Source organism: Bolinopsis microptera, chromosome 3 (assembly GCF_026151205.1).
Source record: "Bolinopsis microptera isolate Bmic1 chromosome 3, MBARI_Bmic_1.0, whole genome shotgun sequence".
NCBI lineage: Eukaryota > Metazoa > Ctenophora > Tentaculata > Lobata > Bolinopsidae > Bolinopsis > Bolinopsis microptera.
In genome coordinates, this window is record NC_087074.1 from 6,160,449 (window position 1) to 6,175,846 (window position 15,398).

General features: G+C 38.7%; 3 protein-coding genes across 3 annotated transcripts; 2 read left to right on the plus strand and 1 right to left on the minus strand.

Annotated features, from left to right (window-relative positions):
* Positions 1-609: 609 nt before the first annotated feature.
* LOC134812308 (uncharacterized) lies at positions 610-10,694 on the plus strand. The gene is made up of 11 exons (XM_063819689.1): positions 610-845; positions 1,046-1,199; positions 4,434-4,784; positions 4,896-7,130; positions 7,267-7,383; positions 7,561-7,686; positions 8,137-8,240; positions 8,536-8,722; positions 9,871-9,984; positions 10,117-10,262; positions 10,587-10,694. Exons 1-8 carry the CDS (start codon positions 646-648, stop codon positions 8,690-8,692), a joined length of 3,444 nt encoding a protein of 1,147 aa, XP_063675759.1. The 5' UTR covers positions 610-645; the 3' UTR covers positions 8,693-8,722; positions 9,871-9,984; positions 10,117-10,262; positions 10,587-10,694.
* LOC134813132 (uncharacterized) lies at positions 9,532-12,899 on the plus strand. The gene is made up of 10 exons (XM_063820818.1): positions 9,532-9,535; positions 9,859-9,984; positions 10,117-10,262; positions 10,587-10,694; positions 10,816-10,953; positions 11,117-11,242; positions 11,425-11,568; positions 12,018-12,125; positions 12,385-12,549; positions 12,756-12,899. The coding sequence occupies exons 1-10, from the start codon at positions 9,532-9,534 to the stop codon at positions 12,897-12,899; spliced, it is 1,209 nt and encodes a 402-aa protein (XP_063676888.1).
* A 152-nt stretch (positions 12,900-13,051) lies between these two features.
* Positions 13,052-14,606, minus strand: LOC134812389 (probable chitinase 10). The gene has a single exon (XM_063819786.1). The coding sequence runs from the start codon at positions 14,544-14,546 to the stop codon at positions 13,104-13,106; it is 1,443 nt and encodes a 480-aa protein (XP_063675856.1). The 5' UTR covers positions 14,547-14,606; the 3' UTR covers positions 13,052-13,103.
* Positions 14,607-15,398: the final 792 nt, after the last annotated feature.

A 15,398-nucleotide genomic window follows, 5' to 3' on the forward strand; every position in this document is an offset into this window, starting at 1 on the left:
AGTATTCAGTATTCAGTATTCGGTATTCAGTATTCAGTATTCAGTATTCAGTATTCAGTATTCAGTATTCAGTATTCAGTATTCAGTATTCAGTATTCAGTATTCAGTATTCAGTATTCAGTATTCAGTATTCAGTGTTCAGTGTTCAGTATTTAGTATTCAGTGTTCAGTATTCAGTATTCAGTATTCATTGTTCAGTATTCAGTATTCAGTATCAGCATTCAGTATTCAGTAGTATTCAGTAATATTCAGTATTTGATTTCTCTCACTCAACTGGCGTGCCTCGAAATGTTTCTTCAAAAAATACATAAAACGTGAATTATAGTTAGCTTTATGTGATAGACGCGATTTTTCAACGGTTATTGTCCTTTTAGTGTTTAGATTCAAAGTATAGTATTACTATAGTGTCGCTATGCATTAATAACGTACTTTCTAGGTACATTTTTTTAAAGAGGATTTAAATTGTTCACATCGAAAGAGAGGTGAGTGTTTTCATATCATAAAATCATAAACACCTCAATTCTGAAGAACAAAAAAAAACACGATTCAATGCAACAAGATAAACTAATGTCTATTTAAAAAGCTAAACATTATTTATTTCTTATTTTAGTAGTACATGACCCCCTTCACTGCGATATTCAATCTATGATGTCATCATCAAATATGATGTCACCACGGCGCCCCCTGCATTACGGGGATATAATCTACCTGAGTACTGGGGCCGGTAGTATCGGTGCTTTCTACCCTTTCAGTTCACTCAACAATCTTCTTCTTCTGGACCATGGCTCGTCTTTGGAGTCAGCTCAAGCAATGTGGTGCACGTTTAGGATTCTCCCCCCTTATCAGTCAGTCACATTCTCCGCCTCATTGCTCATAATATAATTGTAGTCGTCATGATCTTCGATTTACATTATATTTTATGCTTTAATTAGTTATCAATTATCAGTTGATATAATTATCAACTGCAGCTGGTTCGTGTTAATTTTTATTGGTTAAGTTATTTTTACAATTCTATGATATCTAAATATATATATTTTTTCGGCAGATTTAAAGACCAAGCCGCACTGCAGAATGAGTTTAAACGCCCCAAAAAAAACTGGCCAAAGATCAGTAAACTGGAAAAGGATGTTGAGAATGAAAATGTGGACAACAAGAAACGCTTTGTTCGCTCCCTCTCCCGCACTGTGCGCTACCAGCAGGTCAGTGTGTGATGTAAAAGCAATAAACTTGGAGATTAAGGGGGAAATTGAGATGAAGAAACTTATTTTTATAGTTGACACTATAGAAACAAATATTTACTCTTAAATATTAGAAAATAGCTCGGGTACGAAATACGAATCTAACAGCAATGCCAATAGTCAAACAAGCAGCGGGCAATCTTATTGGTCCACAAATATCTTATCAGCTTCAAATTAGTTATGAACAACTCTTATTATGGACATTCTGGATGAAAGCATCCATCATAGATCACACCACACAAGCAAATGTTTACTCTTTAAGTTTAAAAACAACTCGGATACGAATCTAACTGCAGAAGTCAAACAAGCAGCGGGCGATCCTATTGGTCCCTGTATATTGTATATCTATTTTATCAGCTCCAAATTAGTTATAAACGACTCTTATTATGGACATTTCTGTATGTCTCTATTGTCATTTTCGGATTATAAATATCCTGTTTCTGCCAAAATGTTTCTGAATGTGAAATAAGTAGAGAGCTAACATATAAAGAATCCACAGTACAAGCTTAGAAATGCGACGTTATACAGCAAAGAACGCAAAATAGTATGTAAATCATTAATTGGTCTTAAATCCGTATGTGAAAATGTTCTGATAGGAAATAACCCGAAGTTGAATTTATCATAAATCATTGACTGTACAGTGTACACATAAATAACGATTCACTCATCGCTCTAATCAATTTCACATAATTGACAAAAATGTTTACAATAGTTTTTTGCTAAGTTAGTGTGTTTGCAGTACGACTTGCTGCAGGACTTTATTTTATCCTTAAATTTATGCGTTTGCAGTAATTGCAGCTTCTTCTACACCAGACAGAAGAAAAATGTTCATGTTTGCAGAAATCGCTAAGGCAGCTGCTATGTTTATCTTCGCATGTTGATTCGTGATCGTCACCGCCTTCTTTATCACTAAATTCTTCTTCTTCCTTCTCCGTACATAATTTACAGCTTTTTCTGCACAAGACGGAAGAAAACTCTTCGAACGAACATAAATCTTCTCGGCAGCTTTCGAATTTATTTTCACACACTGATTCGTCATCGTTGTCTTCGCCGTTTTCGCCGTCTTGATCACGAAATTCTTCTTTCTCTTCCATCCCGCATCTCTCACAGGTTTTCTGACAGTAGCTATTTTTATATTCATTGTAGTTACATAAATCTTTTCGGCAGCTTTCGAATTTATCTTCACAAACTGATTCGTCTTCGCCATCTTGATCGCTAAATTCTTTTTCTCCTTCATCCTGCATGTCCCGCATGTTTTCTGACAGTAGCTAATTTTATATTCATTATACTTACAGAGACCAGGATTATATCGGCACTCATCGTATTGATCTACACACTTTGATTGGTATCCTTCATTGTCAATATAAGTTTTCAAATTAGGAAACAATCCAAGCTTTTCTGTCAAAGAATTGGAGATCTCTTGATTTGGTTCGGTGACCTCTGAGAAGACTGTTACAGTAAACAAGCATATAGTTGCAAGCAGCTGCATCTTAAATGTATATAAATGTGGATGGGTACAATTAACCGATCGACAATTATAAAATACTTGACTTTTATTATAAAATACTTGACCCTGATTGCAAACGACAGAAAACGCACATTTACATTTTGGTGCACAATGATTAATTTTGTATTCTGGCTCCTTCATAAATACATATGAACTACTACTTGATTAGGTCTCCTCAATCATTCAAGTGGCCTGCACCAATGAACTCCCGTTTGTGTCATATCATCTCCCTCCAGTGTTTGCGGTCACTAGCCATATCACTAGATCCTTCAGATCTATATCAGTGTTTCCTGAAAACGCTGCAGCATCTTCCGGTAAACATCTCATCCACTTCTTTCTTGGACGACCCCTAGATCTTATCCCTTGCGGAGGGGTCCAGTTAAGCAGGTACTTAGGAAGCCTGGTGTCTTAACTCTTACTTCAACCCATTCTGACAATTCACCGTTGTGTCTGACTTCCGACTTCCTATATGAATATCACGATGCTGGAAACCAATTGTCAGCTGATGTATTGCGCAGAAATCTAATAGTTGAAGGCCGTTGTCATTTGATGAAACGTGAAGGGAATGCTTGCCAATCACACCGGACCAAGCTGAGTTATCTTAGCCAATGCGAGCATTTAGATCTCCGAGTAAAAACTTAACGTCATGAGCTGGTGTTTCATCAAATGCCCCTGATAGCTGCTGATAAAAGTCATCCTTTACCCCGACTGCTGCATCCACTGTTGAGGCATAAGCTATCACAATTGAAATGTTGATATGTCGACTGTGCAGCCTCGCTGCTAGAATACGTTCTGATATCGGAGTGTGTGAAATAAGTGAATATTTAGTCTTCTTCGAGAGAAACCTACCCCTTGCCGTCTGTATCCATCACTTCTTCCAGAGTTAATAAAGAGGCCTAGAGGGACCCACCATCCAGGGTAACCTCCCCAGTGCCGGGTCTGTGAGCCCCGAGACATCCATTTTATATGCTGACATATTCTGTGACAATTCATACAGCTTGGAGGAACTGCTCTCCGATGATGACACATTCCACGTTCCCATATTAATGCTGTGTTTACTAAAGTTGCAGGGGAGTGCTTTCCCCTTCTCCGGGTCCACATGAGTGATATGCTGTGAAATAAATAAAAATAACACTATTAATATAAGGCGACTTCTTTGTTCTCATCTGTTCACTGGAGTCCTTGCGGCTTTGCCCAGAGCGCTTCATCCTGGCTACACCCCTCCTTGAACTCCGAGAGCCACTCCACTTTTGGGATTTCTTTGGTGTTTCAATAACAAGTTTTGAGGCTGAAGGGTTGCTAGCCCCTCGAACCCGGTTGTTTATCGACCTTTACGGGTCTAGATCCATAGTTTTTTGTTGCACCTCATCTGTTTATACTGGAATCACCCAGAACAGATTACCGTACTTAATAGTGGCACCTCGTAAAGGGTGTAGTATGGTCATTGAAATAGGAGAGGTTAAAAGTTGTACGATCACTATTATAAATATTATATTATATTTCCTGACACTATAAAAATCTCTTGCAACCATAAATATGATGGGAACCAAAAAGTTTTCAAATTAGTAAAACAGTTAACATTTAATCATCCATTTTTGCAATTTTACCACACAACAACTTAATCCATAGAATATGATACATTTGAAATTGATAGGATTATCTATCAAATTACTTCAAGATATTTTCAGGAAATGCAACTAGAGCACGTAGCAACAAGGAGATTTATGGGGCACACCCCTAGCAGGACCTCATCTACTGAAGATAGAAACTTTCCTTGCTGTTTGGAGGAAATTCCGAGCAAGAAAACCATTTTCAAAATGTGGCCCGTTATACCAGGATATGCCGCGGGTGATGTTGTCCACAGTTGTGATATTGTGAACATTTTCACTGATCCTGATGGATTCGTGAGAAACAGTTTTCTTCCACTGTCCACTGAAAATAGCTTCTATCCCTCCCTTCCTGAAATCAACATTGGCCCTGTCAATGAGAGCTTTAAGGTGTCGTTGCACTATCAGATGATCGATTGCGATGAATTGAAGGTTGGTTTGCATGCTCAGTGTCCTGTGATATTATTTCTTAAATATAATGCCATAAATCTGACCGATGATAAATCTAGCTTGCCATCTTGAATCTTTGACTTTCATTTTCAGATTTCATCTTGGAACGAAGTGGACATTGAGGAAATGCTGAATCCTTTTCGACTGATGGGAACAAACTTGATCCAACTTACAAGGTCTGGGACCGACCTGCGATTCGTGCTTGACAACAAAACCGGCACGACCACAAACCTCACCCTTAAGGATATACCCATACCAAAAGACAAACACAACTGCACCGCGGTGGAAACGTACTGGGTTCTCGAACACGATACTACGGACGGAGCTTTTAGAGGCGACCTCATAACAGATGGCACCCCTGTGCGACTTCGGCACTTTGTAACCGGTGAATATGCCAGGTTGCCCGGTAATGGCGCGCATATTAGGCTTCAGGCCGCTCTGGATAGTGGAGGCAAAACGGATCAAGTTTACAAAACAGGAGCTCACGTCAAACTTGCTACTGATAAGGGGTACATAGGGAGTAGTGATAATGCAACTGTTATTAGTAAGCTCGAGTTTAACTTTAATGACACTGTAACATTAAGAGAGGTTGAAACTGTGGGAAGAACTTCTGCGATGAGAATTCTGGGATTGAAACTTTTGTTGAGCACAATCTCGACTAAGGACAAAAACGACTTCAAGGTTACCGTGGCTAATTACAAAATAATAAGTATGGCCATGATAGATTCCGAACAGTTACTTGAAACAAGAAAAGAGACAGCAGAAGATTTCATCTCCTTCGGCATAGTAGATACATTGTTTGAATTAGCAAAACTTTACTCTACCACCAAAGTGAAAACCAATGAAGTTATACTTTGTCTTGATGCTATATGCAAGCTCTTGAATAAAATCTCTCGCGTGAAACCTTTTGTCAGCTTTGACAAACGGACTTCAGAGTTATTGTCATTGTTAATAGTAGATGATTTGAAGATTGGTATCGAATGTCATGATTCAGATGACGGTGACCAAGGAGATATGATCCAGGACGGTGACCGAGGAGATGTGATCCAGGCTGACCTAACACCAACTGTTGTTTCACCTTTAAACTCATTATTATCCAACTGTCCATTTCTACTCTCTAGCATCTTCGAAGAGCGAGTTGTCAAACTTGTCGCGGCATTTGAAAAAACATCCGACCGAGTAAAAAAGAGGGAATTAGCAAAAATTATGTGCTCCTTATGCAGAATCCGAGGTAAAACTGTGCCCGTGAACCAGAAAATCATCTCAGATCTTCTCTTCAAGAACAATTCCAGATCTCGAGCATTGTTGAAGCACATCATCAAAGACAATGATATCTTTTACGAAGGGACCTCCATCACAGAAATCACCCAAAACTCTGACTTGTATGAGTGCTTGTTAAGCCAGCTACAGTTATACGAGTGTTTGCTGTACGGCAGAGTGGTTAACAGCGAGATCAAAGATAGATTAGTGGATCAGCACAATATGTTTACTCTCGCTGAGTGTGTTAAAGTGATTAAAAACAAACAAGTGGACAGCAATGTTAAGGGTTGGTACATCCAGATTATGATAGCAGCTTACATAGACACGGGGTTCACCGACACCAAGATAATCCCCCAGATGCTGACTTTCCAATACGATGAGAATATCGTGAACAGGGCCACTATCTGTGGTTCCAGTGGTAAACCCCCCGATAAAACTGAAGATCTCTACCAGAGCGTGTTGAAGGAGCTCGAGAGATTCTTAAAGAGAAACGCTACATGCACTATTAACGATCACGACTCCCGGAGGAAGAACATGTACAGGTATCACATGATGCGGCTACTGGAGTACATGTTCAGGGCACGACGGATCAACTACGAAAATGCCAATAGGTTCATTATCCCTCTCGTCGCATTTCTAGATGGCACCAACGATATGTACGCTGTAAAACCTTCAGATCCTAAGAACGAGCGAACCTTCCAAAAGATTTTCAGGTTCAAACCACTGGAGATAAACCAGCAATTGTTCGATATTAAGAAAAGAGCTCTACGGGTCCTCTATTACGCTTACGAGTCAGCCCTATTTGACTATTGGACCCATGTCATGAAGGAAGTCTACTCCACGGTCAAGAATTATAACAAGAATAAAGAAACATGGTTGAATCAGATCGGGAACTTTTTGGGGAAGTTTGATATGCGTTTAAGTTTTCACGAGGTCATTATAAAGGCTTTTGAGGATCCTGACTTTGATGTAACCTCTAAAAAAGAAGTGGATGCATGTAACACCTTGAAACAAATGCTCATGGATGAGTACAAAAAGATTGAGCTCTTTTCTCAAATGGATGAAGTTGTGAGTGGTTTATTTAAATTTCTTGCTGCTAAATTTTTCGCTTCAGTAAGATCAAAGTTCGTGCTACATGAAAACACAGCTGACGGATTCAAATCATAAATAACTATTAACTGCCCCTTAATTTTTGTTTCTGCAGATTCGAGTTCTAGTTGATACCATGAGATATGAAGATAATTCCCTATGTGAACGTGCCATGAAACTATTGGTGATGATAAGATCTCCTACAAATCGCCTTTTAGAGTTGCTTCCCAAGGTTAAAATTATCATATTATATTATATATTATCAAGGGTTATGTCGAATCTTGATATTGATGATATAATAGTTTCATTGAAAATCTATACTCGATCATAACGTTGTTCTTTATCTGAAACTTGCATTGTTTATCTACTACCAAAATTTAACCGTCATCTCAAAACATCATCTTATCAGTCAGCGATAACGATATCGCTGACACCAGAGTTCGACAAGAGGCAGGAGATTATTGAAAACGTCATGAGCTTCTTTAAAACTGCGAGAGATGAGCTCTCGCTGGAATCTAGAGAGAAGATTTGCACGGTGAATATTTTCATATATTGTGCTTTCAGTTTTAACATGTGTGTAGAGTTACTTTAGACTTTTAGACTTTTAGACTTTTAGACTTTTAGACTTTTAGACTTTTAGACTTTTAGACTTTTAGACTTTTAGACTTTTAGACTTTTAGACTTTTAGACTTTTAGACTTTTAGACTTTTAGACTTTTAGACTTTAAGACTTTTAGACTTTTAGACTTTTAGACTTTTAGACTTTTATACTTTTACACTTTAAGACTTTTAGACTTTTGGACTTTTCTTAGTCTTCGAGATCGTATGTTAATAAGTTATTCGCCTTGATATTGGTAGTTATTAAAGTAGTTGAGAAAAATGTTCCTAAAACAGTAAAACCCCAATTCACCACGCCCAGATTTACTGCAAACTCCGATTTACCGCGATTGTTTCCTTTCCCCCAACTTACACTACACTGTTTGTAGGTACTGGAGTCATTGGAGCAGTCCCTGAGAGATGACGATCAGGCTGTGAACAAAGCTCGCCAAAAACTCCTGTACGATCTGGATGTCGTGATAGAAATCATATCGTGAGTGATGAGTTTATAAGTTTATAGGACATGTTAGATAGGACAGCTTCTACCAACTTATTTATTAATAATCCAACTTCACTCTTTACTGGTCACTCTTTTGATGATCACTAAATACGTCCAAGTCATGACTCGAATGTTTACATGTACCATGTACCATAGCTGTTGATCGTCAAGATATTTAAATAGATTTATTATTCCATGTTAGTTACAGTCCTGATGTCAAATTCGCAAAATTTTTATTTTCGATATCCTCAGTTCGGTTACATTTACCACACATTCTTCATACCAACAGGTTGTTGGTTGAACCTATGTCGAGTCTGATAACACGACCAATAGAAAGCTCAGAGCTGAAGAGTGTAGCCGAGTCAGTTGACAAGATGAAAGCCCGCGCTTTTTCCTTCTCCAATTGCTTATTTCCAATCTTCCGGCCGCTCAAAGGAACGTCATGAAACACTTCATCGAGCTTATTAGCATTCAAGGTATAATTGTGCTGTATACATTTTCTAGATGTTCAGCATACCGCGAATATAATCACATGTTTGAACAAAAAATATTCTAGATCGGGATGTAATATCCTACTTTTTGTTATTTTTTCTGAAATGATGCCTGCATGATGCATGTTAAGATTTTATGTTTATGCTGATAAGTGCTACCTTCGTTTTTACATGCCGCTGCCAAATGTTTTAAAGCGACCTCTTTAAGCTATGATTTTCTGACTTCTGCACAATTTATTTGGAATGACGTTATTGAACCTATTAAAACCCCTAATTTCTATTTGAACTGTTAATTTCCAACAGAGCGGACCAGCACTTATTCCATAAGTAAGATAAATGTTATTCTCGTTCAGATCACGTGGTGATCTTGTAACACGTGTTCTTGTGACACGTGTTCTTGTGACACGTGTTCTTGTGACACGTGTTCTGGTGACACGTGTTCTGGTGACACGTGTTCTTGTGACACGTGTTCTTGTGAGACGTGTTCTTGTGACACGTGTTCTTGTGACACGTGTTCTTGTGACACGTGTTCTTGTGACACGTGTTCTTGTGACACGTGTTCTTGTAACACGTGTTCCTGTGACACGTGTTCCTGTGACACGTGTTTCTGTGACACGCGTTCCTGTGACACGTGTTTCTGTGACACGTGTTCTTGTGACACGTGTTCTCGTGACATGTGTTCTTGTGACACGTGTTCTTGTGACACGTGTTCTTGTGACACGTGTTCTTGTGACACGTGTTCTTGTGACACGTGTTCTTGTGAAACGTGTTCTTGTGACACGTGTTCTTGTGACATGTGTTCCTGTGGCACGTGTTCTTGTGACACGTGTTCTTGTGACACGTGTTCTTGTGACACGTGTTCTTGTGTTACAGTTACGGACATGCTACACGTTCCGTTGAAATAACCTCGAAACTCATATTATATAGTGCTCATATTTATCTTATCTGATAGATAATATTAATAATACTGTTGTATTCTGAGTAAACATTGTACACTGTAATTTGTACTTTATATTAATGTTTTATTTTTGCTGCATAACTTTCCCTGTGCAGCGGGTGTTTTCATTTGCATAAAGCAAGCTAAGCGCACGTTCTAAAACCAAATGTCTAAAATCTCAAAGCATATCACAAAGTTGCAGGAAATTTGCCAAACAGCGAGCTGGAGGTATCACGTGTGCTGGCTCTAAACGAGGTCTTCACAGCTAACACCAACCTCTCTATCAAGGTCAACGATGACATCCTCCAAGGTAAAACATTCTGCTCCTTTTAATTAATTGTACTTATTGTCTAACTTTCTGTAATATGATTATAATTAATGCGTTTGATACTTCCTACGGAAACGTTAAACGTTGGTATTTCTTACAATCTTTATTCAACAGCCATATTCGACAAGTTGCTGACCCTGGTGAATGCAAAGAGCCTAGAAGAGCTGGCACTGAACTCTCGCGCCACCTACCGTTACCTCGAGATGTTGGAAAATATTCTCGATCTTGAGGAGAGTAATCAAGTCCTCTACAAGCTTCAGGTTTCCTTTTTTTTTCTTTTTTTTTTCTTTACTTATTTTCTGGAAATTTTTGCGTCCTGAACAATTTACTTTGTTCCTGGATGTATGAGCTTAATTGAATAGTTTATTGAATACATACATATAAGATATTTAATTGAATATAGCCTAATGATATATTCCTCACGCAGTCTTCTTTAAATCTATTGAATTGCCCATTTACTGGAAGAGGAATATGTTTATTGTATGATAAAACACAGCTGTTAAATCGCCAATTGAGATATTTCTTTGTGACATATAATTCTCTCTATATTATATAAATGTATTAATTGATCGTACTGTCGACAGGCAAATGTGTTGAGGTTCATTAGAAATCACTGGGTAGAACTAAACGGATCCATGATAACCGATAACGGAACATCTATTTCTCTCGACTTGTTAAACTGCCGTTACTCAGTAAGTTGATAAAACGGTACTTTGGTATAAACCATTTTCATTTATGATTCTCAATAATGAGTGAAAACATATTTACATATTTACAACACTAACCATTGATACACAAACACAGTAAAATCAGACCTATTTTCAGTCAGGCTCAGATTGTAGAATAGATCTTGAAGTTAACAACTGGAAGGGGCTTTACTTTGTGAAGATGCTTTCTCTGATGGCGACCTGCGCTTCCGGATCTCTCAAGTCATCTCTCACTATTTGCAAGGTACCGGAAAAATAAATTGCTTACCCTTACCAGTAGTTTTTGGAGATGCTTGTTTTTTAGCGCTAAATCTTTAGTAAATGGCTATAATTGTTTTATGTTCAGTGTCATTGCGTGTCATCATGATCGCAGTACATACCTCAATAAACACATTATCCTTCTCCAGGAGTTAATTCCTTACCAAGATCTAAAGATTCTCATTGAGAAGTGTTCAACCGATGTTGTTTACTTGAAATGTCTCCTAAAGTTCTTTTTGAACGTTTATGTTAAGTCCAACGGACAGCTCAAGAAGGTGATTGCATAATTTTTGGGTATATTTTGTTATTTAAATTCTTCAGAGTTTGTCTGTAAACGTTTGGTTATTTCAGTTAAACTTAAATTCGTAATGAGAAAGTTGAATGGGGTTCGCCCATTATAATAGTGCACGATTTAATTTCGACCTATCATCTGTCTGGAAATTACCCACCCTTTTAGGTGGCGCTTGTGTCAGACGTGCTGCAGTACACTGCTACTGGAAGTAAGCTTATAGAGGTTTTATATAACACGCTACTGGAGCCAAAGGGAGATGTCCCTACCCAGCTCAACAATCTATCCTCCATGCGCTACTTCGAAATCAGCGTAAGCAAAAGTCTTTTCCCTTTCCTACACATAAGTGATCATTGGTCTTATAGTTATTCTCCTATTGTAGAAGTAGAGTAGAAGTAGAGTAGAAGTAGAGTAGAAGTAGAGTAGAAGTAGAGTAGAAGTAGAGTAGAAGTAGAGTAGAAGTAGAGTAGAAGTAGAGTAGAAGTAGAGTAGAAGTAGAGTAGAAGTAGAGTAGAAGTAGAGTAGAAGTAGAGTAGAAGTAGAGTAGAAGTAGAGTAGAAGTAGAGTAGAAGTAGAGTAGAAGTAGAGTAGAAGTAGAGTAGAAGTAGAGTAGAAGTAGAGTAGAAGTAGAGTAGAAGTAGAGTAGAAGTAGAGTAGAAGTAGAGTAGAAGTAGAGTAGAAGTAGAGTAGAAGTAGAGTAGAAGGTAGAGTATTAATTGAATCGAGTTTAAAACGTTATTGAACGATAATCTTTCTTTTAGCTGAAACTTCTGAATGAAGACGACACAACCTTTATAGATCTTCTTGACTTTGTGTTCAACTCGGCGCTCCCTCTAGTTGCAGAAGTATTCACTGCTCCGATGGTTTTGGTACGTTTGACGAGAAGATTGTGGTGTTTACAACTGAAAATTATAATTGCTGTTTCAGGAGAATAATTAAAGCACCGTTTAACTGTTTTAGGTATTTGCTATCATGAGGTTAAGCCAAATTATGAGCTATTTTAAAGAATAAAGACTCGTTGACATTTCAATGTGTCAAAGTTTTGATCACAGCCAGAATCCAGATCTAATAGATACCATAACTTCTACCTCTTTCATAACATTAACTATTAGTCTCAAATATTCACAGCTAAACGAGAATGGAGGACCCGAAATAGCAAAACAACTATCAGTGAACATGCGATTACTCCTAAAAGCCACTTCTCCTTTCCTGAACGAGGAGAACTTTAACATGCTGTTATCTGCTATTAAAGCGGTTAACAGTTATAAGCCTGAACGGGGCAACGATTTAGAGGTGAAAGCTAATCTAAGAGTTTTCTGTTTTCAAATTTTAGCTGTATTACATGTGCAATTTCTGATTCTATAACATGCTTTATCAACTATAGAATAATTTGTTGATCGCATCATTACATTTCCAGTTTGATATTTATTAATTGATGTGTTTTTAATCCTCCTTGTACTCTAAAGCTTGTTGTTTGAATGCTATGCGCATAATTTTAGGTAAAATTTGAAGGCGAAACGTGGAGAGTAAATGCTTGTGGTACTGCTGGAGCAATAAAACCAGAAGAAGCTGTAGTAGCTCAAAATGAAGATAGTCATCTCAAAAGTACGATTTCTTATCTGTTCTTTAAATTGATGATTTAGTGAATCTCCTATATACCGTTTTTAATGGTTCGGTAGGAAACTTTGTAGAGAATTATAAATATAACTTATTCAGGATTGTCCGTTTTTATTTATTGGTGACGATTTGACTTTAAGTAAGTTTCTCAACCCAAAAGATAAAAAAGACGCTAATGTTATCATACAATTTTAAAATTCCTTTATTCGAAAATCTATGTAATTGTATATCTAAGGAGCAAGATATCTGTTCATGGCAGTCAGGAATGGATTCTTTCCTTCACCACAGAGTCCCTTGAAATCATCCATAGAAACATCCCACACCATGCCTCCTCCCAGCTTATTCTCTTTAACGTAGTTCATCTTGAATTTAACAGCCTCCACGTCATCGTACCCTACCCATTGATTGTCTTTGTAAGCATAAGGCCCAACAACGCAATCAGGGGTTTGCACTTTGGTCCATCCCTCCTTTAGGAACTGGCAGATCTCGTAGTAACCTAGGAATCCCTTGGCTCTGGTCCATTTTCCGGCGCTACCACCGTCCCTGGCTGGTGAGTGGAATCCCGTGTTTGAAGGATCGTCCAGTTTGAAGGATCTTCCGTAGATGGGGAGCCCAAGCATGATCTTACGAGGAGGAAATCCCGCTGCGATCCAGTACTTTACAGCTGAGTCGACGTTGAAGAAGTCGATATCATCACCTTCACAAGGGAACATGGGTGCGTTGTGTCCGGTCTTTTTGTCCCATGATCCATGGAAATCGTAGGTCATCAAGTTCAACTCATCCAGCGACTTGGCGAGACGGGGGACATCGTATCCTGCATCAATGATGGTTTTACTGGCAGATACGGCAGCACTTAGACCAAGTCCGTGGGGCTTGAAAGCAGCCTTGAGCTCATCGCACCAATCAGCGAAGTCCTTCTTTTCAGAGTCCTTCCCTTTCTTGCAGTTTCCTTGCCAGCACTTGGGATACTCCCAGTCAAGATCCAGACCATCAAATCCGTACTGTTGGAGGAAGGGTACTGCGTGGTCGACAAACTTCTTTCTCTTGGCAGGGTCAGTAACCATTTCTGAGTACTTGGATCCAGCACTGTCGTTCCAACCTCCAATGGCCAAGTAAACTTTCTTAACCTTAGATCCTGGAGCCTTCTTCAGGGCCACAACTCTGTCGTAAAACTTGTTGTCCTTGTCAGCCCAACTGTCGTGCATGGCGATGATCTTGTTCCAGCCGAGAACAGCAAAAGCGTAGTTGACAATGGTGCAGAGTTTAGGGTCGATATCCTCGGGGAGGTATTTCCCATCTCCAGGACGATACCATGCCCAGTTGATAAAGTAGCAAACTACCTCTTTCTCATGGTCAGGCAGGGGCTCAGTTGGGGCAGGTTCTGTTGTTGGGGCTGGTAGGGTGGTTGGAGCTGGCTTTGTTGTTGGCTTAGGCTCTTTAGTAGGTTCGGGGGCATCAGTGGGACCAGTTTTGCAGTCAACATTTGCGGGCCAGTCACAGTAGAGATGTTCAGGGTTGAAGTGGAGTCCAGCAGGACAGGAGAATTGTGTGGCAGCATCACCTTGACACCAGTAATACTTGGCACAGTCCAGAGGGTCGGCCTGGAGCCCGTCTTTCTTGCATTTATAAGCAGTAACACTGCTGAGGATTGCGAGAATTACGAATAGCTTCATCTCGATGAATTGATCTGGAGTTTGGAGACGCAGGCCTCGTTTTAGTAGTGGTGCACTGAGTTACGTGGCTAAGTGGGCTGATTGGGTTAAGCGACTCATAATTTAGTTAGATTTTGTACTCTTTTGTTGAAGATTTAGAAAAATTTAATTGTCAAACTGATTGAGGTAAAGATGATTTAATCACAAAGGTTAAAGCTCATAAACTTGAGAGCGAAACATGTGTTAAGAAGTAAAATTTAAACTTTATTGCGAACACCTGCTATTATTTAATTACTCGCGCCATTTCAATTTTCAACGCCTAATTTGAGATATCAAGAAAGAGAAGTTGGTACCTGACCTGGCTTATAAAATAGGAATGAGGATTAATTATGAAGGGTCACTCACTGCTAGTTAGTGCTCATTATCAAGGCTTTGGGGAATCAGGGAGCTGATCTGTGATCAGCTTAAACTCTGAAATCTCCTTAAACTCTTTTGCAAAAATGCATGATGCTGCTCAATAAAAGAATAAAGCCCGATCAGATTTACTTATAGAGCTTTATCCTGGCCTTCTATTATAGTTCGCTTCATAATTATAAAGTATCACTCATAATGGCAGCTTATTTATCATAAGCCTCTTCAATTTTCGTCTCCATCTTCAGTCTTAGAACCGCTCCAATCGAAGCAAATCAATCGAACAATAAGCTGTACCTTGAAATTAGATTGGCAATTGAGTAAGTGTGCTTGAAATTGCTGATCAAATCTGCTCATGTATGTTTCTTTAAACTAAATTGCATTTCTGTTTTCATTGACTGTGTTTTTTCGTGTTCGACTCCAACCTTTGACAGTTTTAATGAGAATGAACAATTCATTTGA

Excerpts from the sequence above, each read along its gene's own strand:
- LOC134812308 (XM_063819689.1), top strand. The coding sequence starts at position 646 with ATGATGTCATCATCAAATATGATGTCACCACGGCGCCCCCTGCATTAC. Across the intron at positions 4,785-4,895 it reads TCGATTGCGATGAATTGAAG|ATTTCATCTTGGAACGAAGT; the intron begins GTTGGTTTGCAT and ends TTTCATTTTCAG. Across the intron at positions 7,687-8,136 it reads CTAGAGAGAAGATTTGCACG|GTACTGGAGTCATTGGAGCA; the intron begins GTGAATATTTTC and ends CACTGTTTGTAG.
- LOC134813132 (XM_063820818.1), top strand. Across the intron at positions 10,695-10,815 it reads TGTTAAACTGCCGTTACTCA|ACCTATTTTCAGTCAGGCTC; the intron begins GTAAGTTGATAA and ends CAGTAAAATCAG. Across the intron at positions 12,126-12,384 it reads TCACTGCTCCGATGGTTTTG|CTAAACGAGAATGGAGGACC; the intron begins GTACGTTTGACG and ends AAATATTCACAG.
- LOC134812389 (XM_063819786.1), bottom strand. The coding sequence starts at position 14,546 with ATGAAGCTATTCGTAATTCTCGCAATCCTCAGCAGTGTTACTGCTTAT.